We start from the raw sequence: 24,008 nt of genomic DNA on the forward strand, positions 1-24,008 counted from the left end.
GTTCCGTGATGAGTGATGTCGCTTACCCGTGGTCTCGCCGTCCTTCAACTACGTTCTATGTATGCTGATGTCGGTAGAATGTGAACCGCAAATCGATTACGCCGTTTCCTAGATGTCGAACCATAACAATGTGGCGAATCGTCTCTGCTGCAGTTATACGAGTATGCTTCCTTACCGCCACCCCCCCCTGCTCCCTCCCTGTGATAAGCAGTGGTCATACTGCTTTGGCTTATATGGTTTCCAGAGGAATACGAAACCATAAATGACAGATAAAAATCTTTGCACTAGTATTGAAAACGGGAATTCTGCATTTGTAGGCACCAAACTGTTGCTTGATTTTATTTCTATCACAAAATAAATTTAGATTTTCACGTTAAAATATGTATCAAATACGTCTCCAAGCCGCTGCCCTATGTGCTATTTCTCTCGTTGGATGGGATAGAAAAATATTTTGTTACAAATTTCGTTAAACCGCAGATTCCTTGTTTTTCTGTCGGTGACTAGAGAAGAACTACATACTAGATTAAAAATTTTGTACTTAATACTTTTTAATTAAATTTATGTCCTCCACGATAGCTGAGTGGCAGTCGGCTTTTGGCGGCCGTGGTGTGCGGATCTCCGGCGTGTGCTGTGCGCTGCGGTCTGCTGCGCTCCGCTCGTCTAGTCAAGCGCCTGTTGCAGTAGTTAGCTGCGTTATTTGAGACTCTTGATGGATTCATATTCGAACGAGAGATGGATCAGCCTAATAGAAGAGACACATTGAAATTTGTTTTTGACCAGCTAGGGCAGAGACCGAATTCGTTCGAAATTGAGACATGGCTAGAGGAAGTTGTGAAAATTTTGTTTGAGGATATTATAGGTATTCACCTATCAATTGTGAGTAGCATTGTGTATGTCAAACTTAATAACACGGAATTGTGTGACAAAATTGTTGAATCTAGTGGCGGAACTTTTAAGTTCAAACATCACGATGGCAATGATAGTGAAGTTCGTGTTACGCATGGTCGCATTGGATTAAGGACTGTCCGTATCTATGAGCTACCATTTGAAATCACCGCTGAGCAGATCAATTCGGTGATAGCTCCTAATGGGAGAATAATTAGCAATTTTGCAGAAAAGTGGTCTCCTGCTCACAAGTTCCCCGTCTTGAATGGTATCAGGCAACTGTGTGTTGATTTACCCAAGCACATACCCTCGTATATAAATGTCTGTGGTTATCGGGCTACAGTAATATATGATGGGCAGCCAAGAACCTGCGCGTCTTGCGGCGGTACAGGCCATGTCCGCTCGCAGTGTACGCAACGCCGAGTGGCCCAGCTACCTGCGGGCGAAGCAGTGAGACCCCCAGCCATGTCAACGTTGCCTTTAACTTACGCAGAGGCAGCCGCTGGACAGCTCCACACGCGTCACGCTCCTGACGCTACTCAGGATGATGCTGCTCGCGAGAATGAAGTGATAATGGAAGTAAGTGACTCGACGGTGACAACACAAGCAAAGAGTCAAGAAAAAGAACCAAATATCTCTGTTCAAAGAGAGCAAACTCCTGAACCGGTTACAGTCCTTCAGAATGAGCAGTCTCCAGAAAACCACAAGGAAACCAACCCTGGACCGAGCGCAAGAAACCCAAGAGGTAATGGAAAACGATGAAAGCTCCCCAAGAGTCAGTCCTCCAAGGAAACATAAAAAGAGGAGACTAGCTCATAAGGGCGCTGAACAACTGGCACCGCCTTTGCGAGAAAAAGCAAAGCAGATTAGCAACAAACCGCATGAAGAACAACATAGTAATCCGGTTCTGCTTATGCAGGCACCTGACCCGTTGCAAGCCAAATCAAATACACCATGCCCCATGTCAACGGACCATTCGTCACATGAGAGATTGAAGCTGCTAGCAAATTTCGATACAGACAAGGTTTTCCCTGAGACCAGAAATGCAGAAAAAGAGACATCGAAAACTAATCAACAGAAAAACTGGCTTGATGAATCGGAGGAAATGAACCAAGGTGAGGAATTGAACGAAACTGGAGGAACGTGACAGACTCCTGTCCCACGAGATCAACTGAACACGATGGATACATCATTGCCGGAACATATATGTGAGAAAGGATTTTCGTCCGAGAGCACTTCGTATGACGAATATTGACTTCGGTAATGAATAGGACAATATGAACGCAGCACAAGCCTACAAAATCGCCACGTTGAACATTAATAAGCTACGCTCCTCCCTGCATTTACAACATCTGCAAGACTTTCTATACGCAGCTGACGTTGATGTACTACTCTTTCAGGAAGTAACAGATATTAAATTACAAAAGATACGTGGGTACAACGCCATAATGAACCCCGGTATCGACGCAGAGCTGGGAACGGCCATTCTCACGAAAGAAGGCATCCGTGTCACACAAATAGCAAAACTTGAAAACAGTAGAGGAATTGCAGTGACTGTTAATAACGTCCGCATCCACCGTCAGCCAACAATAACAGGCGTGCTAGAGCGGATTTTTTAAAAAGGGGAAATGTTGATCTATTCGATACACGTCAAGATTATATAATCCCAGTCGGCGATTTTAATTATGTACTTAGCCCGAAAGACCAGACACGGAATTTCAACAAGTCCTTAGAACTGGAAAGAATAGTCCACCAATTGCAGTTAACCGATACCTGGGAACATACCCATGGCGCACGGCCCGGTTTCACATATTTTGCCAGTCACTCAGCAAGCACGCTAGACAGAATTTACGTCTCGTCCAACCTTAAGAACCATGTACTACAGTCTGAGGTCTGGCTCACTATGTTTTGTGACCACGCCGCGTACATCACCACAGTAAATTTGGAAAAACAAGAGGCTTACCGAACGAGGGGCATATGGAAACTCAACATTACACATCTACAAGATGAAGATTGTCGCGTGGCGTTTACTAATGTCTGGAAAGAATGCGAGAAACGATTCCCGCTATACAATTCTGCCATAGCTTGGTGGTTACAATGTGCTAATCCTAATATAAGAAGAATGCTGATCGATTACTCACGACAGAAAAGCTTCTGGATTAAAAAGACGACTGAGTATTATTTTAGCTGCCTTAGAGACCTGTATACCCTGGACACACGCTTAATGGAGAACTTTAGCCGGATTCAGAAAATTAAAGCAAAACTTTTAGCACTGAATCGGCGACAGTCAGAAGGTTTTAAAGTCAGAGCGAGAATACAAAACATTGTAGAAGGGGAAGAAACAGCTATGTACCATCTAACACGTGAGAATAAGAGAGGAAACAGAAAAATACTGACAGAAGTTAAGTTACCTGATGGGACCAGTCACACAAAACAGAAAGAAATTCAAAACGCTGTTCATAAATATATCTCAGATATGATGTCCAACAAACCTACCGTCGACGAGGCGCGGCGAGATCTTGTGAGAAAGGTATCAGGACGAATTAACACAGAGCAAGTAGAAAATCTCACCCCTGAAATAGAAGAGAACGAATTGAAAGACGCAATAGCACAGAGTCCTAAAAATAAGTCTCCAGGACCTGATGGTATCCCCGTGGAATTCTACCAAGTGTTCTGGCCACAAATGAAAAGCAGGTTGCTATGCATGTACAACGAACTCATGAATGGAAATGTTGACGTTCCCAAAGAATTTCCTGAAGGGATCATAGTTCTAATTCCTAAAAACTCACTTAGCAAAACAATTGAAAACCTTCTCCCAGTAACATTACTCAATAGTGATTACAAAATTATGGCCCGCGTATTAGCAAGAAGAATAAAAATGGTTATTAACTCTGTAACTGGCACGTACCAAACATGTGTAGGCAAAGACAGAAACATCTATCAGAATATATGAGAATATAGGGATATAATATCAACCGCAAATGTATGCCGAATAAAATGTGCGTTAGTGTCATTACACTTCGAGAAGGCGTTTGACAGAGTAGATCATAAGTATCTCCTTGCAATGATGGAAGTAATGGGATTCCCACCACGATTCGTGAGGATTATTCACCAATTTTTGAAAAACAGTGTAGCACGAATAATGATAAACGGCCAACTAAGTAAAGACATTGAGTTGATTGGATCCGTACGACAAGGTTGCCCAATGTCAATGGCCCTTTTCGCAATAGCAATAGAACCTCTCCTCGCGACACTCACGAATCACCTGCAAGGATTACGTATAAACAGCAAGAAAATAGTGTGCAACGCCTACGCAGATGATGTGGGCGTCCTGGTTATAAATAAAAAGCAAATGGCGAAAGCTCTTCAGATTGTATATACATATGAACTTGCTTCTGGCGCCAAACTAAATAAAAGAAAGTCAGGCATCATGAACGTAGGCAGAGGAATACGCATGCAAAATCGGGGAAGACTGACGGAAGTATCCACATTGAAATGTTTGGGTATTGAATTTAAGAGCAACATCCAACACACCATTGCCATCAAATATAAAAAAAAAAACTACTTGCAAGCATACGTGCGTCTGTACAAGGAAACAGTATGAGGAAACTGGACGAGATACAGAAAACCACTCTAGTAAATGTGTATATAACATCCAAACTTAACTATGTTGTACAAGCTTTCCCGATGCATTAGAAACAGCCAGAAGAATTTTCTCCGTGATAGGAAGCTTTGTAAGCCAAGGCAACATTTTCAAAGTGAAGTTCAGTACACTAACACTCCCAACAAGGAAAGGAGGTTTAACCACGTTGATGTCAGTTACAGGTCACAAGCGTTATATGTGGGTCGAATGTACAAGCAATGGAAACAGTTGTCGAGCAGCTTAACGGCCCACTTGTTGAATGAAATTGCTCATGCAAGCGTGCAGCCGCCAATAGATGTGCGGCATATACCAGTTGGTCTCTGTCACCTAAAAACTTTTCCCGTTGAGTACAGTTATATCTCATCGAGGCTCTCAGAAAAGCAGTTGACGAAAGTAAAGGACATCTATACATATTTGATGGAAGCTAAGGAAGAAAATATTATTGAAAGAAAATTTCCCAACAGCGACTGGTCTGTAGTTTGGAAAAATATGCACGATCGGAACTTACCTTCTAAGGTAAAAGCTACTTGGTACAATGCAGTCAACAGGAAAATATCAACTAATTCCAAATTGCATGCTATACATCTCACAAATTCGCCCTTGTGCGCGTCATGCAATCTCCTTGACACTGAAGAACACCGATTCGTGTGTGAAAGAGTAAGAGACATATGTAATACAGTTAAGCAGAAATTAGCGACCGTTAACAGAACATCTCCAACCGTCTTCACCGCCGCAGATTTTCTGACTCCAGACGCAGTGCCATATCCTGATATGAAAAGAAATGCTGTTAACTGGCTAAAAGGGCACACGCTGCACTGTATCTTGAAAGCAGAAAATAAAAGCAAAGAAGATTACTGGGTGTATCTAACGACTCAGCACCATCATCTCACGCGGACGAAAGACTACAAAAAAAAAAAAATACGCATGCTTCCTAAATAGAATCATGGAATAAAATTATACAGAGAACAATAACAGATTAAGATCGGTACGGAATTCAGAGATGTCAGCCTTGCACGATTACAGATAACTGGAACCGGAACGTCTTCGATCCTTTCACGAGACACTACAGAGAAAGAAATCAAGTCCGTGACAAGACGCACCGGACTACATCCTCATGAAGAATTAGGCATCAAATTTTGTGTATTTTTTTTTAATCATCTTATGCCATACGCAGAGAAGTTCTAAAAAACGTTTTTCAAGAGGGTACAAGTTTTTCATGTTTTCCGTATGGAGATGAGAGACTTCCCGTTTCAGTATATTTTAATATATTTGTATTTCCATTGTAAAGAGGAAGATTCTTTTCCTTTAATTAATATTAAGAAGAAATATTATTCTCGTTGATGTTAGCAAAGGTAATTTAGGCATCCGGCTTACAGAAAAAAATTGGAAGCCGAGAAAAAAGTGGCCGAGCACTCGCAAAAAAGCAAGAAAAATTTGAATTTGGCCTAAAAAACATAAAAGAAGTACATAAAATAAAAAAGTAAAGAAAGTTGGTAGAAGAATGGACTCATAATAATAATAACAACAAAAACGACGAAAGGCTAGAAGCTAGCCGAAGAAGGCAAAAGAAGGTGAGCGTTTGGAAGGGCTGTGAGGGGAGAAGGGAGGCCCTAAAAAAAAAAAAAAAGTGGTCAGCGTGATGGATTGCTGTTCTGTGGGACCGGGTTCGATTCCCGGCTGGGTCGGGGATTTTTTCCCCTCAGGGACGAGGTGTTGTGCTGTCTTCATCACCATTTCGTACCCATCCGGCGCCCAATGTGGCGTCGAAGTAATAAGACCTGCATAAAGGAGGCTGGACCTGCCCCGTAAGGGGCCTCTCAGCTTATGACGCCAAATGCTCATTTCCATTTTTCAGTTATAATACACGTGATATTATCTTGGAGCGCCAGAGTACATTAACAAATATATAATCGCACGCACACGTGAGGGGCGTTCAGTAAATAATGCAATAGATTTTTTTGTAAAAGCAGGTTGGTTTTATTCAGAATAACAATTCATCATATTATTCCCCACTCTTCTGACTAGAACAACCTATTTTTCAACATAATTTCCGCTGAATGCTGCGGCTTTATGGCCAGCTTACTGGAAGGGCCTTTATGCCCGCATATTTCCACTCTACTGGTCGACGTCGGAGCCAAGGCCTTGGTGCATCAAAAAATGACTTTGAGCACTATGGGACTTAACATCTGAGGTCATCAGTCCCCTAGAACTTAGAACTACTTAAACCTAACCAACCTAAGGACATCACACACATCCATGCCCGAGGCAGGATTCGAACCTGCGACCGCAGCGGTAGCGCGGTTCCAGACTGTAGCGCTTAGAACCGCTCGGCCACCTAGGCCGGCCAGCTCTATAAATAACCTCCTGAACACCTATATACAGCTTCCAGTGGAGTGCATCCTTCACTGGGTCAAGAAGATGGAAATTTGTTGCTGTTTATGGTCTTACGTTAGGTGGCGAGGAACCCAGCGGGCACACACCTTTGAGTACCCCAATTGGTGGACGTGCGTGTCAGCACTACCAACAGAGACGTCCAGTTGTGCAGGGAGGTGTTTGATTGTGATCCGCCAATCAGCTAGAATGAGAGTGTTCGCAAGTTCCAATACTGCAGGAGATACAACTGTGTGCGGCAGGTGGGCATGCGCGAGGGACAGGTTCGCGCGGCATTATTGTGGTGATGACAGTCCCCTCGCCCAATGACTCACGGTGCTTCTGTTCACAACCACGTTTCCGTAGATATCCTGCAAGCGCCTGTACATATCTGCGATGCTCTGGCCTTCCGCCAAAAGAAACCGAATGACAGCTCTCAGCCTGGAACGCACCTCCAACACAAACGCCATTTTGAAGACTACATATAGCGCCGCCACCTGTCGTGACGTAATGGAGGGTATAGGGGCTGAAGGGGGAATATTCCAGGATGTCGCACAACAAAATCCGCATTTTGTTAGACGAAATTTGACGAGAGAAAACGTGTAGCGTTACTTATTTAATGACCCTTGCGTAAATGCAACACAAATTTGGAAAAGGGACCTCTGTAGGTATCTATATCCTTCCAGTGGACCCAAAGACTGACTTGGTTTCATCTCGTAGAGAAACAGAAAAAAAAGTCTTGATGCTTCACCGGTGCTGACGAATGGTTTGTGGTCCAATGGCCATCGATAGTGACAGCGAATTTGCAGATACGGTCGTTGCTGGGATATTCCTGTGCTTGTCATCGTAACGGCAGCCGAACCAGTGTGGTTTTCCAATGAGAGAAGGATCCACCTTTGAATGGAGTATCCGGAGCTCTTTTCATTTGTCCCATTGAATGAGAAATCCTACCACTATCAACGTCACCGCTTTATCGCTCATACTGACTGTGCTTCGCTCTGCGCCTGACGAAATATCATTTTTGACCGTCAGAGCCGACCCGTGGAATTACACATGGATATTTCGACCACATTTTACGCAGATGGATTACTTAATGTTCGTGTGCAATGGTCATTCACGGCTTCTGCATCAACTGCGGGTTTTCTTGACGCTGAAAACTGTCTGTGAAGCCAACAGATACTGATTGGGATTTATGAAATGTTGTCCACTTGTGACGCAAAATGCAGTCAAAAAAATATGAAAGAGCTTTTACATGTCGACTGACACAAGGATAGTAAGTGTAAAATTCGGAAGTTAATCCTTTCACATAATGCGCCAAATCGTTTACCATACACGAATGTTCCACAGACTGTGTAAGGTGTCAGGCAAATGCAACACCTTTCATGAAAACCCTGAAATGATAAGCAAATCCAGTAGTATGTCACATAGCTCCGAATAAATCGTGACATTAAACTAACCAAAGTAATACGACTAACACAAGAATGCCTAATTGCATGACATACCTTCCCACCGTGAGCCAGACGCAGTTCAGAGGGGGGAAACGAGAACAGAAGCCGAGAGCAGAACCGTGTTAAGCTGGATGGCCCTACGATAAGGGACGGACACCCACGTTGCCAGCTAACCGCTAGGACCACCCCAGCCGCAAGTTTTAACATGAGACTTTTCACGTCTCTGTTACGTCAGGACCACCCCCCAGCCCTTGTTAAAAGATAGAGCCCTCCAGAAGAACAGTATAGATCTTACGATAACACTAAAAGGACCACACCAGCTGCAAGTTCTAGCGTGAGACTTTTTCACATCTCTGTTACGTTGCAAACTTTAAAAACATTGCCCCACCACGAAAAGTATAACTTTCTCATTGGACAGACAGAATTTTTGTAGGCAGACCTTAAGGTCAACATTGAGCCCCTGATTGGTCAGATGAAAACACAGCCAGATAGTTTTTTTAATCCAACTTCGGTAAATTGTAGTAAGGAGATGTTAGGAGAGAGTTGCTTCCGAGACAGCGAGGTGAGCGGAGCTGTGCTGCCCGCCGCCCCCTGACGAACACCGACAAGGTAATGAACGCATGCGATGCCGCATAACAGCGCATAAAGCTTCACTCAGAACTGCAGAAGTCTCATCTGTTACACCCCCTTGTTGCGTAATACTAGTGTCGATCGTCAATTAAAGCTCATGGTGTTCACATTTGCCACTTGAAGTAAAAATCTGAAACGCGATGATTTTTCTGTTATATAGTTATTGAGAAGCCACATCAGCCACTGTAATTTACGACAAGTTAGATAAGTAATTAAAGATAATGGAGGGTCACTGTAGACCATTTCGACAGTTTTCTCTTTTGTGGAACTTAATTTAAACCTAGATTATAGATGTGATATGGCATAGGTCATCCTTCGATCCATTGTAGAACTTGGAAACCCATTCAGGGAATATTCGTTCACATTTTTGTTGAACGCAGTTGGTTTCTACCATCCTGTATTAAAACATTTCCTTTTATCAATAGTGCAATTTATAAACAATGTTTTGTGAGTAGAATAAAATTTCCAATGGTAAACTTAACTGCTTTTTCAACGTTATTTTACCAGCTAACTAAAAATAGGAAAGCCTTGAATCCCTTCCACTAAATTTAGTTAGTATTAAGATTCTTTTACAGGGAGTGCAGTGGAGCTGACGCTGAAATTATTAAGTATTTGGTTATATCATCGCTAGTCTCACTGAACTCTTCTGAACTCTACATGTCATGTGTGGTCTGACGTCTCCTTACCAGCAACAGGTCCCAGGTTCAAACTAGTCAATTCCCTAAAAAACACACTCAGAGCGTCGTTGCGCGAAAGTGGTAGGGAGACACGATATAGAACAACAGACACCATGCAGAATGATAGAAAATGGCGACCCTGCCAGGATGGTAAAATACCATGATCGAAGGTCGACCACATGCCTAACTAGGTCAGAAAAATATCCTGTTAAAAAATTTTCGTAATAAAAAACATTTTTTTTTGAAAGGCATAAATAGTTGAAAACAGTAGCTGCAGCGATAGATAGTGAGACATTCTAGCAGAGACAATAGCATAATTAAGTTATGAATTTTAAAAAATTGTTAGAATTAAGTTTTCTCCTCAATGCAAGCGCACAGGTGGCGTATACATCGTTGACAAGTTGGTTCTGACCCAACAAGTAAGTGAATGGATTGTCAGTCTTGGGTATAATAAGTGTCCAGTCGTGTGAACAAAAAGTTTATGAAACGTGTGAGATCGTATGAGCGCATGTTGACTCGAAGTAGGGCACGTGAATTGCTTTTAAAACAGAAAATAAGGGATTCGGAAAGATTAGCAATGGCAAATCGAGACCTTGACCGAATTGAGGTAGAGACCCAGCATGAAAATGGACAGAGAATAGAGGACAGTACAACAGACGATGCAGTGACACGAGAAATAGGACATATAACGCACCATAACGAGGATAATGTACGTCAAGGCATAGAAAACGTAAGTCAGCATACGACAGAGGAGCAGGAAAGTAGACAGACAGTCGATGAGGATTCTAACTTGCGTCTTGAATACGTAGAACCCATAGTACAAGTAATCAGAGCTCCCTCACCACAGAGTACAAGGAATACGAGCAGAAACGTGTCACAGCACAGTTCAATGCAATCGGTTGCAAACCAACGCTTGGGCGAAAACACAGTACGTAGGACGTCGGAAGAAAACGCAATAGCACCCACCAATCTGGCAGAATTATTACAACAAATTACGGAAACCATGACAAGGCAAAATAAAGACATAGCGAACCAAATTCAAATTCAGAATGCAGAAACCACGAGACAAATGCGTGCGATTAAAGAACAAAACAAAATAATTCAGTTACACCTAAGTCATATTGAAGACGAGGCAAAAGAATCTCGAGAAGTGATAGGAAATTTAATAACAGGTCACAATCAATTGAGAACAGACATTGACAAGATACAAGCGGACGTACAAACATTGCGTAATGACATTCAGGACGAGATCAAAACATTTCGTAACAACACCCAGGAAGAAGTCAAGAAACTAGAGAAACAGATAAACGAAATTACTAGACAAGCAGCAGGTACAGCGCGTGAAATTGTTGAAAACAGTGTGTTACACAAACGTATCACAAAAGCATTGCTGAAAAGATATGATAACCGCATAGTCAAAATAGAAGCGCAAACGAAGCGACAATTTCAGAAATTGCGAACAGAGTTGTTGCAAACCATTGAAGAGCGTAGTGATCAGGATCGAACAAGCACAGAGTCTGCAACCACATCCGTATCTGTAACAGCACCGGAAAAACAAGCAATTAACGAAGATATTACGCATTTGCGATTCCAATCACAGGCGGAAAGTAACATACGTGAAATCAGACAGCCTGCACAGCAACAAACACGTTTCGAAATTCTTGATGAACAAACGTCATCACAAACACATGCGGAGCCACAAATGTATGTTTCAAGACCGTTTGAATCGTGCAATGAAGCAGCAAGGTTAGCCAGACAAGATACCGAACCAATACCTGACAATGGAAAGCCAGGTCGCGAAGAGTACAGTGCAATGCATTCAGTTACACGTTCACAACCGATGGAAGAAAATTATTGCGTACCACTCCAACGATACTACGCAAGGGTTGGCAAAAGTTACAGTGGACAATATCCAATGGATCTACCACAACCGGAAAGAACGACGGGAGAAATGATCAGAAATAAAAGTGGCGAAGAGTCGCGAATTTCATATGGAACTATGACGAAGTACGACAACGATCATTTCCTCACAGTCAGAAAATTTCAACGCTTTCGAGATGGAAACTCATTACATCCACGAACTTTTATTGATCAATTCCGAAGTCAGGAACAGTCGTAGAAACCATGCAGAATGTTGCAGCGACATGCCGATCGTACGAAGATTTCAGAGAGAAGTTTCTCTCAAGATATTGGTCCAGCGAAGCACAGAACAGAGTGTAGTACGAAATATTACACAACCCATATTTTGAAAATTCAGGAGAGAAGAGTCCCGTGAAATGTTTCGAATTAATGGCAAAGAAAAATCAATGCTTAGATGTACCATACAGTGACTGAGAGTTGATTAAATTATGCGCGATGAAGCTACCATTGAAATACCAGCAATCATTACTAGGTCGCGGAGGCAATGACGTCGAAGCATTTAAAGGTATTCTAAGGGAACTAGAATTCATATTTTCGGAAGATGATGCAAGAAAAAGACGATGCACACGTGAAAACGAAAGCAAAAAGCAGTGGAATCCACAAGACACAGTACGAAGAAACAATAATTACGAACCACATGATAACCTCGCAACAAGAAACGACAATAGATTTCAACAAAGAACCGGTTATGGATTTAGAAGAGAATATGGCAATAACTATAATTCACCCAGGAACGGCAACAATTATTACAGAGGGAATAACGACAACCGGAACGGGTACTAGGAGAACCAATAGACCGTCAAATTATCAACAAAGAAACCACTATCGATAAGCTGAACAAGAAAAGAGAATACAGATAGAAGAGGTGGAGGTAAGACCACCAAACCCCGATAAACGTTCGAATTGACAGCTAAGCGCCCATGCCAAAGAGAATGACGCACCGACCCAGGACAATTGCAGCACCTTGAACAGAGAAGTAAAAATCTTATCACGAGAAGAGAAGAAGGAAGAAACAAATCCGCAGGGACCAGATGAAAACGAAGACAAGAAAATAGCAATATCGTGTTGGGACGAAATTAATTGGGAGAATACTGACGAGGAAGATGAATTACCAGAGGCATGCACAACGAATGTAGGAGGAACGGACGAAGTAATGAGTATTGCAGAGCTATTTGAGATGGAAACCAGGTAAAGCGAATTCATTGAGGATAATGCGCAGTCGACAGAAGTTGAAAATAAGTTACGAGTGGGCACACAACCCAACGTATATAATGAAGGAAGTTATGAAGCGATAATTAGAGCATTTAGATGCGATTATGTCGAAGTAGCGACGAAGAAGGAGAAGATAGACGAGGATGAGGAAAAAGTAGAGGATGTTGAAGAAAGCGTAAATGAAGGAAGAAATAGAGAAGAGGAAATAAAAGAGAGAGAAGTAGCAGTCGAAGCTTATCCTACAGAAAGTTCGAATTCACAAGGGAAATTCCTAAAAAGACTCATGTATGATTCAGTGGAGGATTCGTTGATGCAAGAAGAAGAAGAACAGAACCAACCCTTTCAAATTCAACCAATTGTGAAGGCCATGGTAAAGCATATCACAGTCAATATTGTAAATGATAGCGGAAGTGAACTGACTGTGATCTCAGAAAATTTATTGATACAGTGTAATGCCAATGAGGAATTGCCAGTTCTGAAAACATGTAAGAGTAAAGTAAGAGGTCCTATTAGAAACAATGCTGTGGAAGTTACGAGACAAAAAAGGTTAACTCTTTCGTGTCAAGGTCAAAAGATCGAAGCCAACTTCGTGATTATACCTAAACTAACTGTAGATTTGATTATAGGTGCAGGTTTTTTAAATGAGAGACGAGCGATAATAGATATGGGGAAAGGTAGCGTAACATTCGGGAATGTCCCACTTCACTTTGAGCAGAAGCTAAAATTAGAAGAAATACCAGTTATAAACAAACAATTAAGAATGACGCGGGATAAAGAGGATGAAGAATTAGAATGGTATGCACAAAAGGGGGATTCGCCTCAACTCATGTTAGAAGTCCATAAAGAAATCGACGAAAAATTGCAAGAAGTTCAAGGTATTTCGGAACACAGTAAAAGAGAATTAGAGGGTATTTTACGAGATAAGGCAGAGGTATTTTTACCTAAGACTGGCAGTGTTAAACACTTTCAGTACAAGTTTGAAGTTAAACAGCTCAAACCATTTAGAGTGCCCCCCTATACAATCCCATTAAGCTACAGGAATAAAATATTCCAGGAGATATCTAAAATGTTAGATGACGATATTATTGAACCAGCTACATCCACATATAACAGTCCGCTCCATATTGTACAAAAACGAGGTGGGAGCATCAGGTTAGTGCTTGATTCCATACAGATCAACACAATCATAATCACCGAGACAGATCGCCCAGAAAAATTAGAGGAATTGATACAAAACTTCCACAGTGCGAAGATATTTTCATCAATTGATTTACGGAGTAGTTTCGGGCAAATAGAATTGGCCCCAGAATGTAGAATATTTACAGCATTTATCGTATTCGATAGATGTTTCCAGTTGAAACGATTGCCATTTGGTTTAAACATATCATCATCAGCGTTTATTAGGGGATTTAATACTATACTCAGTCCGGAAATTTTACAAAAATTACTTGTTATGTTGAGGATGTGATTATAGCAGAACCCTCTTGGGAACATCACAACGACACATTAAACCAGTTTTTACAGATCATGAAAGAGCATGGGGTCACAGTAAATATAACAAAATCCAAATTTGGAAGGCGAGAGGTCAAATATCTAGGACACATAATTTCCGAGAAAGGGGTAATGCCCGACCCAGAAAAACTAACGGCAATCAAAGAATTCTGTACTCCATATAATAAGAAAACTCTCAGAGGATTTCTAGGTCTCACCGGATTCTATAAACAATTTATTTGGATCGACTCTCTCGCAACACCACGCCTATGTGCATTGTCTGGAAAAAACACGCCATGGGTATGGGATCAACAAGCCAATGAAGAATTTTTAAAAGTGAAAAACGCACTAACAACAGCACTGATTTTAGCACATCCTGATCTAACACAAAATTTTTTTATGGCCACTGATAGCGCGAAAACAGGTTTAGGAGTTGTTTTATTCCAAGAATACGAACAGGCAGGGCTAAGATCATATAGAGCAATTGCAATTTGCCAGTCGGGTACTCACAAAAAGCGAGAAAATCTATTCAGTCACAGAGCTGGAAGCATTGGCCATTGTATGGGGCTTCCAACGTTTTCAATATTTCCTATTCGGAAGAAAAACAAAAGTATACACTGACCACAAAGCATTAGAATTTCTGTTATCTGCCAAACTAACTCATGGGAGGTTAGCCAGATGGATGTTAATACTACAAGAATTTAACTTCACTATTACACACATACCAGGACCAGCGAATGTATTAGCAGATGCTTTATCACGATGTCCACAGGGTGCATCCAATAACGTAGGTTTGGAAGCAGCAGAAGGCCAGTTTACAATGTGCTATATGAAACAAGTACCTTTCGAAAACTACATTACGACAGCATTGAAAAACATAGGCAAAGAACAGGACAAGGATCCCGAAATACTAGGAATCAAACACAAGTGGAGAAGTAAGGGTTTTCCAGACATTCGACAGCACTAACTCGTAAAAAAACAATGTTTTATTTTTTAGACGAAATGTTGCAACGAATGAACGGTTAATTTATATCCCAGATGAACTAATTAATTAGTACATATGGTATACACATTTAAGTAATGGCCACTTTGGACCAAAGAAATGCTTTTTAAAAATAAAACAAACAAGCCATTTTCCTAATATGGAAAGACAAATTAGAACAGTATTAGTCAAATGCAAAAAATGTATGAGGGCTAAACACGTCACTTTCCATACCAAACCACCTATGTTTCCAATAATCCCTAAAAGATTAAAACAAATAGCTGCAACAGATTTGATGCCCCCCCCCCCCCCCACGCACAAAAAATGGATATATTTTCATATTTGTCGTTTTGGAACTTACTTCTAAATATGTTACCTTGACACCATTACAATGGGCAACAGGTCTTACTATAAGTAAAGCATTTAGACAAGATTTTCTCAGACAAGTGGGTCGAATGGAACGAATAATTTCGGATAATGACCCACAATACAAATGTAAGTACAAACCTAGCGTAAATCCAGCAGAACGATCTATGAAGGACATAGGCATTTTATGCCGATTATATGCAGGCAAAAGACACAACACTTGGGATATATACCTTAAAGATTTTTAAGAAATAATAAATGAAATGCCACATAGCACTACACTACTACCTCCAGTTACTGTACTTAAAAATATTGAACCCCCAAACATAACTAGAGAAAATGTTAGATTTCCTGTTGTACCACGTAGACAGCACAAACAAGTCATAGCAACAGCACTCTCCAACATCAGAAAGAAAAGAAAGAGGAGATAGAACAGCAATTAAAAGAACATTCTCAGTAGGCCAGAAAGTATTTGTGGAAACACACCATCTCTCCAGCAAACAGAAAGACAAAATACATAAGTTTTACGCTGCATACAAAGGACCTGTCATAATTAGCCGAATTGCTCATGATAATGCTGTGGAACTAATGAACCCAAAAACAGGCAAAACCTTAGGACTTCACCATGTGAGCCATATCAAAAAGTTTGAAGATTAATTTTATTACTGGTAAATAATCAGCACAATATTTCAAGATTATGTTGCAGATAAGATCGTCAGGAGAAAGAAGAACGCAGAGAGAGGAAGGTGGGAAAAAGAAAGTAGTTTCAATAAAAACAAAAACAAAAATAACACCAATAGTACCATAGATTAAGGTGAAGGGATAAAGCATAGATAGTCTAACAGCATGAAATACTAAAATGCTATACACCACGACACTACACAAAAATAAAAAACGAATTTGAGGATTCTTGTACACGTTAAGACTCAAAATATCTTAGAATTGTAACATGGAAAGGGCGCCGAAATTTGTAAAGCTTTTAAGAAGGCATAGAACAATGTAGGTCCTAGACATATGTTAGATGATTATAAGTAAAACTTTTTGTAAGAACCATTGTAAAATCTCCAGCAAGGACGTGACGCAATGACCCACAAGTTGAAACGCGAGAAGTATCAAGAAAGGAAAGGACGTAATTAGCAAGACACGATTCCTACAAGGCAGAAGCATCGAGAGAAGGGAAAGGACAGCGAGACCGACAGAAGGCCCTTGTAGCTTAAGTGGGCAGTAAATAAATCTGCTGCCAAGCTGAACCACAGGGTGGCGGAACCCTGCTGGGACAGAACACGGAACCACACAGTGGCGGAATCCTGCAGAGACACAACAGGACACTGAACGCCAGAAGGGTCTCCGAATGCCCCAACTCAGTGGAGCGAGCAAAAAACGGCCCGACGAGAAGACCGCTTGGGCAAGCCACCACTGGCAAAAAAAAATAAAAAAATGTGTAAAAGTCACACTACTGCTATTAAACAGCACGCTGGTGCACGAAACTGAAGAAAACTTCCACAAAGTTAAAATGACATGCCCAAACAATTTAGCAAACTGTTACTAAGAGGAGAACTTCAAAGCGACTACTTATCAATAAATATTTCCATATGCTGCCCAGAGAAGAACCAAGAAGCAAGTAAGAAGCAGAGAAAAAGCAGGAAGAACAGAAGTTGAAGATTTGCATGATTGAGACCAAGAAAGAAGATGGGTGAAGAATAGACGACATACCTTCGCAAATCCCTATCCTATTGTAAACTAGTCGTCTGTGAGGTATTACAACGAAAAACGAACGCTTTCAGCGACACATAACGATGGCTTTCACGCATACAAAGCCAGTAAACCACGAGATTCAGCACTCACAGCTCCATTACATTATGGGACCTCCACAACAGCAACGCACACTTGCAAAGCCAACAAGGAACGACGAACAAAGCTGTATATCAAATACTTGCCCACATCCATCTCGCTCAAGTCCATCACCTTCGTGCAAAAAGCATTCGCCAACCTCATGCTTAAACATTCATAGGATTGTGTGAATGTGTGAAATCAAATTATGTGATGTAGGAATTGTGCAAAAGAAACGTGTGAAAAACTAAATAAGTTAAGCACACCAGACAGCTAATGAACTGCAAAATAACAGTCATTGACTATGGACTTAAGTAAAAAATAGACTATCGATAAAAATAAGTCATTAGTTCTGAAATGGACAGTATATAAAGAATGAAAGTAAGGCATAATAAACACTAAAACTATATGCCACTTATTTTCTCCTCATAAAAATAAAAGAATAACTATATTTTTCTTATTTTCTCCTTATAAAAACAAAGAATAAAAAATTATCTTGTTGAATGTTTTCCCTTCTTTTTTAACATTTATACCATTTGTTAGGATATCTCAATACTTATGTATGTATATTTCTTTGTCAAAGCAATTCTTGGAAATAATGCTTATTTGTTAGTGTAACAATGTTGAAATGAGTGTCTAGAAACAAAAACATTTTACTTGTACATGATATTTAGAAAATGTGTTAGGAATAGATTTTATTTAATTACTACATTTATAAAAACGATATTTCTAAGAAAATCGATGTGAAAGACTCATTGCTTTCATTAACACACTTCTTGAAAAACAGACTTCACAATTAAATAAAGAAAGAAAATAATTAAAAAATAATAATTACAATAGAATAAAAATATTCTTCCTTAGTCAATATAAACATATTTTTGATAATAATGTGGAAGAATATAAAAATATAAATTAGTAATACAAACTATCATAGAACAGAATAACGTGGCTGAACAGTAGGCAACAAAATTTAGATAACGGAATAATTTTTGACTGGCTTAGACAACGATTCAATCATTGCCTAACTTCATGCAAAAATTAAGTTCGAAGGGTGGTGATATGTAAGGTGTCAGGCAAATCCAACACCTTCCATGAAAACCCTGACATGATAAGCAAATCCAGTAGTATGTCACATAGCTCCGAATAAATCGTGACATTAAATTAACCAAAGTAATACGTGTAACGAGTGAGCAAATGGAATACCACAGACTAACACAAGAATGCCTAAATGCATGTCATACCTTCCCACCGTGAGACAGACGCAGTTCTGAGGGGAGAAATGACAACAAAAGCCGAGAGCAGAACCGTGTTAAGCTGGAAGGCCCTACGATAAGGGACGGACACCCACGTCGCCAGCTAACTGCTAGGACCACCCCAGCCGCAAGTTTTAGCGTGAGTCTTTTTCGCGTCTCTGTTACGTCAAGACCACCCCCCAGCCCATGTTAAAAGCTAGAGCCCTCCAGAAGAACAGTATAGATCTTATGATAACACAAAAAGGGCTACCCCAGCCGCAAGTTTTAGCGTGAGACTGTTTCACGTCCTTGTTACATCAGGACCACCGCCCCTCCCCCCCCCCCCCCCAGCCCATGTTAAAAGATAGAGCCCTCCAGAAGAACAGTATAGATCTTACGATAACACTAAAAGGACCACACCAGCTGCAAGTTTTAGCATGAGACTTTTTCGCGTCTCTGTTACGTTGCAAACTTTAAAAACATTGCCCCACCACGAAAAGTATAACGTTTCTCATTGGATAGACAGAATTTTTGTAGGCGGACCTTAAGGTCAACATTGAGACCCTGATTGGTCAGATGAAAACACAGCCGGATAGTTTTTTTAAACCAACTTTGGTAAATTGCCACAGACTGAAAGGAAGACTGAATGAATTTATACGAGAGGAACGTAGCCAATGAGACGCACGAATATTTATCAACGTTAGTGGTGTACTGAAACTGGCCTTTGATATGAAACATACAAGCTGCACATTATTCTGAGCAAGCAGTAAAGGACACCAAAGAGAAATTTGGAATGGGAATTAAAATTCAGGAAGAATAAATACAAACTTTAAGGTTTACGGTAACATTGCAGTGTATCAAAGACGGAAAAGTGTAACTTCCATCCCGCTGTATTTCATTGATTCGTAGTTAAACGGTGTTTTTATTCATTAAAGAATTCTCATGTACTTGTAGAAGTAATTTTCGTGATTCCGCAAAACCTCTCGTTTAGCCAACTGTAGCATTATCTGACTGATCACCGTGAGGTAACACCGTGGCAATTACCATCTTCTCTTTACAAAATGTAACACCAGACATTCAGATAATGGAGCGCTGGCTACATCTGGTTTGTAATTCGCTCTGCCTCCAATAACAATGAGCACGCTGCTGCAACGTACATCAAAGGAAGGCGGGAAGAAGCCGCTCTTGTGTACCGTGCCAACTCCCTTTATTGCCTTCTTCGAAGTATTATTGGCAGTTCAGCTACGAGGCGTTTCTCAGCTATTGTGTAATGGAATCGCCCGTCACAGTCCTCTTAAAACGTAATCAACAATACCTAAACGCAGCGCTTTCTGGAGCATTGTTTGATTTCGGCTAATTCTACATGCCGTACCATGTGAACTCCGCTAGGTCTCAACATAAACGATGTATCTGCACACTTTTAACTGTGTATATGAATGGTTTTAGGGGTGTTTTATTTAAATATAATACGCTTAACATACAAATACAGCAAGGTATTTTTGGCAATTGTTTGTAAATAGCTCCAAAATCTCTCTGATAGCAGCCAACTTGTTATTCTCTCTGCGAACACCCCTGTCAAGAATACTGTCAAACGTCAGACATCTCAAGCGCAACCTGAACCGGTTTTCATTTAAGCATAAGTAGTATATTTCAAGTCCTTTGTCCTTTGAGCTATCCCACAAGTTTGCTAAACTCTTTCTAGAACGTCTCAGAGATCCGCACAGATGTTATAAACAGTGAAAGCTCTGAGCTGTGTAACACCTATTTCTCCAGCAGTCCTTTCTCTAGAAAAGTTACCACGAACTTCATTGATGTAAATATTAGTACATATTGCAGTAATAGGTATTATATTTGTAACCAAAAATAGGTTCGTAATATCTATTTCTGTCTTTGTTACACGACTTTTATTGTTCCGTCCAGGTAAATGCTTAATAATCTAACAAGATTTTCTTCTAAATTTCGTAGGACATTTACTTTTCATCCACTTAGCTATTCCATATTTTCTTAAAAGAAATATTTCTCCAATTACTTCTTCCTGTGAGTCATATTCATCTTTTTCTAACAGTTCTTATTCTGTTCCTCAATCATGACCATTTTCACGTACACGAATTCGTCCTCAGCAATATCACTGTCACGATCTTCATAACTCAGCTCATGGAACCACTTCAGCCAAACATCAGGATCCCTATTAAGCGCTGTCCTAAGTTCTTTACCTTTCACATTTATTCCAGAAACTAAAACAATAGAGAATATTTACTTTTCGTTGGTAAGTATTCTAGGTGAAAACCAAATTAACTGTAATTAGTTTCGTTGCACCTGAAATTACACACGTGAAACTTGGATTGCACCTAGGAAAGCAGTAAAGTAACATATACTTACTTTAGCAGTAGTGCTGGCTCGGATGACCGGTGTCCAAGAGGCTACAATGCAACCCTGAGTAACTGAAAGCCAATGACGGCTGAAGTTAACATTGGAGAGTTAACAGAAAAGTACCGAAACTGCCGCGAACTCAGTGCAGCCCAGTGAGACAAAATAGAGCAGGATAATCATATGTATGACGAGTGTCATCGGCGCGAGAGACGGAGAGTTGAAATTTGTTCTCTGCTTTATGACATTCAAGCAAGATTAGCCAAAGGCTTTTAATGACTGGTAATTATTGTCTGTAACCAACAGTAGTCGCTTTTCTGATTATTTTCTACTTCAGACTCTTCAGATTCAGTATCACTTTAATATCATTGGCATATGGATGAAAACATACTTTCTAAACATTTTACTGCTCTATTTCCTAACTTGCTCATCATTTTGTTGGGAACAAATCAAATTTAATCGTCAAAGGATACAATTTAAGAACGCCAACTTAAAAAAAAATGTTTCACATTTATGACCATTTTAGTAATACAATACGATTTACTTTAAAGATAATTGTGACTCATGTGTTCCATTGACGTATAAAAGTACCCTAAAAACTGAACCGTACTCCGTCAGAACAGGCCCCGGAAGACCTTAACGGTACTGACCGACCACCTTGTCTCCTCAGCCTATAGACGTCACTGGATGCGGATGGGGAGGGGCATGTGGTCAGCAAACGGCTCTCCCGGCCGTTGTTAGTTTTCGTGACCGCAGAGGCTACTTCTCACTCAAGTAGCTTCCCAATTTGCCTCACAAGGGCTGAGCACACCCCACTTGCCAATAGCGCTCGGCAGACAGGACAGTCACCCATGCAAGTGCCAGCCAAGCCCGACAACGCTTAACTTTGGTCGTATGACGGGAAGGCCGTTGGCATAATAGTTATCCGCCTATTAGAAACATATATATTGAGTGGATAACCATCAGTATTCCGGGGTATGACAATTTTTTTTTTTTTTGTGTTGCCTAAAACATTTAGTTCTTTTGGCATGACACGTCTCAAAACTGACCAAGTAATTGATGCCAAAAATGATAATTTTACAGTCTTGCCACCGTCCCCCCCCCTCCCCATGACAAAGTTTCTACAGACGCCCATTCTACATCATACTATCAGCGATAGTGGTTACCTTTACAGAACGACTTTTAGGACTTTCAAGATCTGTTGAAACGAAAAGAAGTTATAATATGAGCATCGCCAAAATTAAATCAACGGCGATCGAGTCTAGTGAAGTTAAAACACGTGAAGCTGAGGGATTTAGATTCGGAAACGGGACACTAAAAGCGGTAGATGAGTTTGCTTTTTAGACAGCAAGTTAACAGTTCATTGCCGAATTAGTGACGATTTGAAAGGTCTGTTTGCATCAGAAAGTGAGTTACGTCTGAAAATGGGAGATATTTTATCGTTTAATAGGAATTAAAGAGATTAAACGTATGTTTTGAAAATATTTGCTGCGTTATAGGATTACACTGAGGCGTCTCTAGTCATGGGATACCTCCTAATATTGTCTCGGACCCCCTTGTGCCAAATGTAGGGCAGCAACTCGACATGGCATGGACTCAAAAGGTCCTTGAATGTACCCTGCAGAAATATTGAGCCATTATGCCTCTATAGCAGTCAATAATTGCGAAAGTATCGCCGCTTCAGGATGTTGTGCACGGACTGCCTTCTCGATTATCTCCCACAAATGTTACGTGGGATTCATGTTGGGCGATCTGGGTGGCTTAGTCACCCACTCGAATTGTTCAGTATGTTGTACAAACCAGGCATGATCAATTGTGATCCAGTGACATGACATCGTTATTTGGGAACATGGAGTACATGCAGTGGCGGATTTAAATATTTTGTCCCGTAGTCACACCATTTGTATGTCCCCCCCCCCCCCTCCCCCCAAAATACATGTTTTAAATAATAACTGTTACGCGATCACTTCAAAATTGCCGTTTTGCGTGGGAGCGCTGTGAGCTGTTGCCGTATTCTGCTATTCGTTGTTCTGAAGGACGCTTCAGCGCTGGGGTCTTACTGAATTATAATGTGATACGGTTCCTGAACTGCTCTTAGTGTACGGCAGCAGAGAAAACAAACTTAAAACTATGTTGTGTTAAAATATTCTTCTGTCGAAGGACAACAGAAACGAACAGAAGGAAAGTATCTTTTATGGCCTAAAAATTCAGCAAAACGTGCAGGAGACAACGGATTTTTGTTATACATTCACTTTTAATATGTTCTTTTATACGAAACTGTGGTTGAAAATGAAAATAAAAAAGTTGTGTTACGATCTAAAAATTGAAGCGAACGTGCCATACATTAGAAATTAATATGTACTTTTACAGAGATGCGTTGACACAAAGGAAGTAGGTTACAGTACCCATGTTCGCCTAGCTTGAATACTGCTCAGCAGTGTGGGATCCGTACGAGATAGGGTTGATAGAAGAGATAGAGAAAATCCAACGGAGAGCAGCGCGCTTCACTACAGGATCATTTAGTAATCGCGAAAGCGTTACGGAGATGATAGATAAACTACAATGGAAGACTCTGCGGGAGAGACGCTCAGTAGCTCGGTACGGGCTTTTGTTGAAGTTTCGAGAACATTCCTTCACCGAGGAGTCACGCAGTATATTGCACCCTCCTACGTATATCTCGCGAAGAGACCGTGAGGATAAAATCAGAGAGATTAGAGCCCACACAGAGGCATACCGACAATCCTTCTTTCCACGAACAATACAAGACTGGAATAGAAGGGAGAACCGATAGAGGTACTCAAGGTACCCTCCGCCACACACCGTCAGGTGGCTTGCGGAGTATGGATGTAGATGTAGATGTAAAATTAAAATTAAACTGTCGTTTTACGATCTAATAATTTCAGTGTGGAGCAGATAAAAAAAACACATTCGGCATTAATACGTGAATCTATAGAA

At 40.7% G+C, this 24,008-nt stretch overlaps 1 protein-coding gene across 1 annotated transcript in view; it reads left to right on the forward strand.

Annotated features, from left to right (window-relative positions):
* The first annotated feature begins 1,350 nt into the window (after nt 1-1,350).
* Nucleotides 1,351-24,008, forward strand: part of LOC126235506 (uncharacterized) — a 67,709-nt gene continuing 45,051 nt past the window's right edge. The window contains exons 1-2 of the mRNA XM_049944224.1: nt 1,351-1,464; nt 1,805-2,000. Of these exons, the coding sequence (XP_049800181.1) occupies nt 1,351-1,464; nt 1,805-2,000 (310 nt within the window). The remainder of the gene's footprint in view (nt 1,465-1,804; nt 2,001-24,008) is intronic.

This window comes from Schistocerca nitens, chromosome 2 (assembly GCF_023898315.1).
Source record: "Schistocerca nitens isolate TAMUIC-IGC-003100 chromosome 2, iqSchNite1.1, whole genome shotgun sequence".
Lineage (NCBI taxonomy): Eukaryota > Metazoa > Arthropoda > Insecta > Orthoptera > Acrididae > Schistocerca > Schistocerca nitens.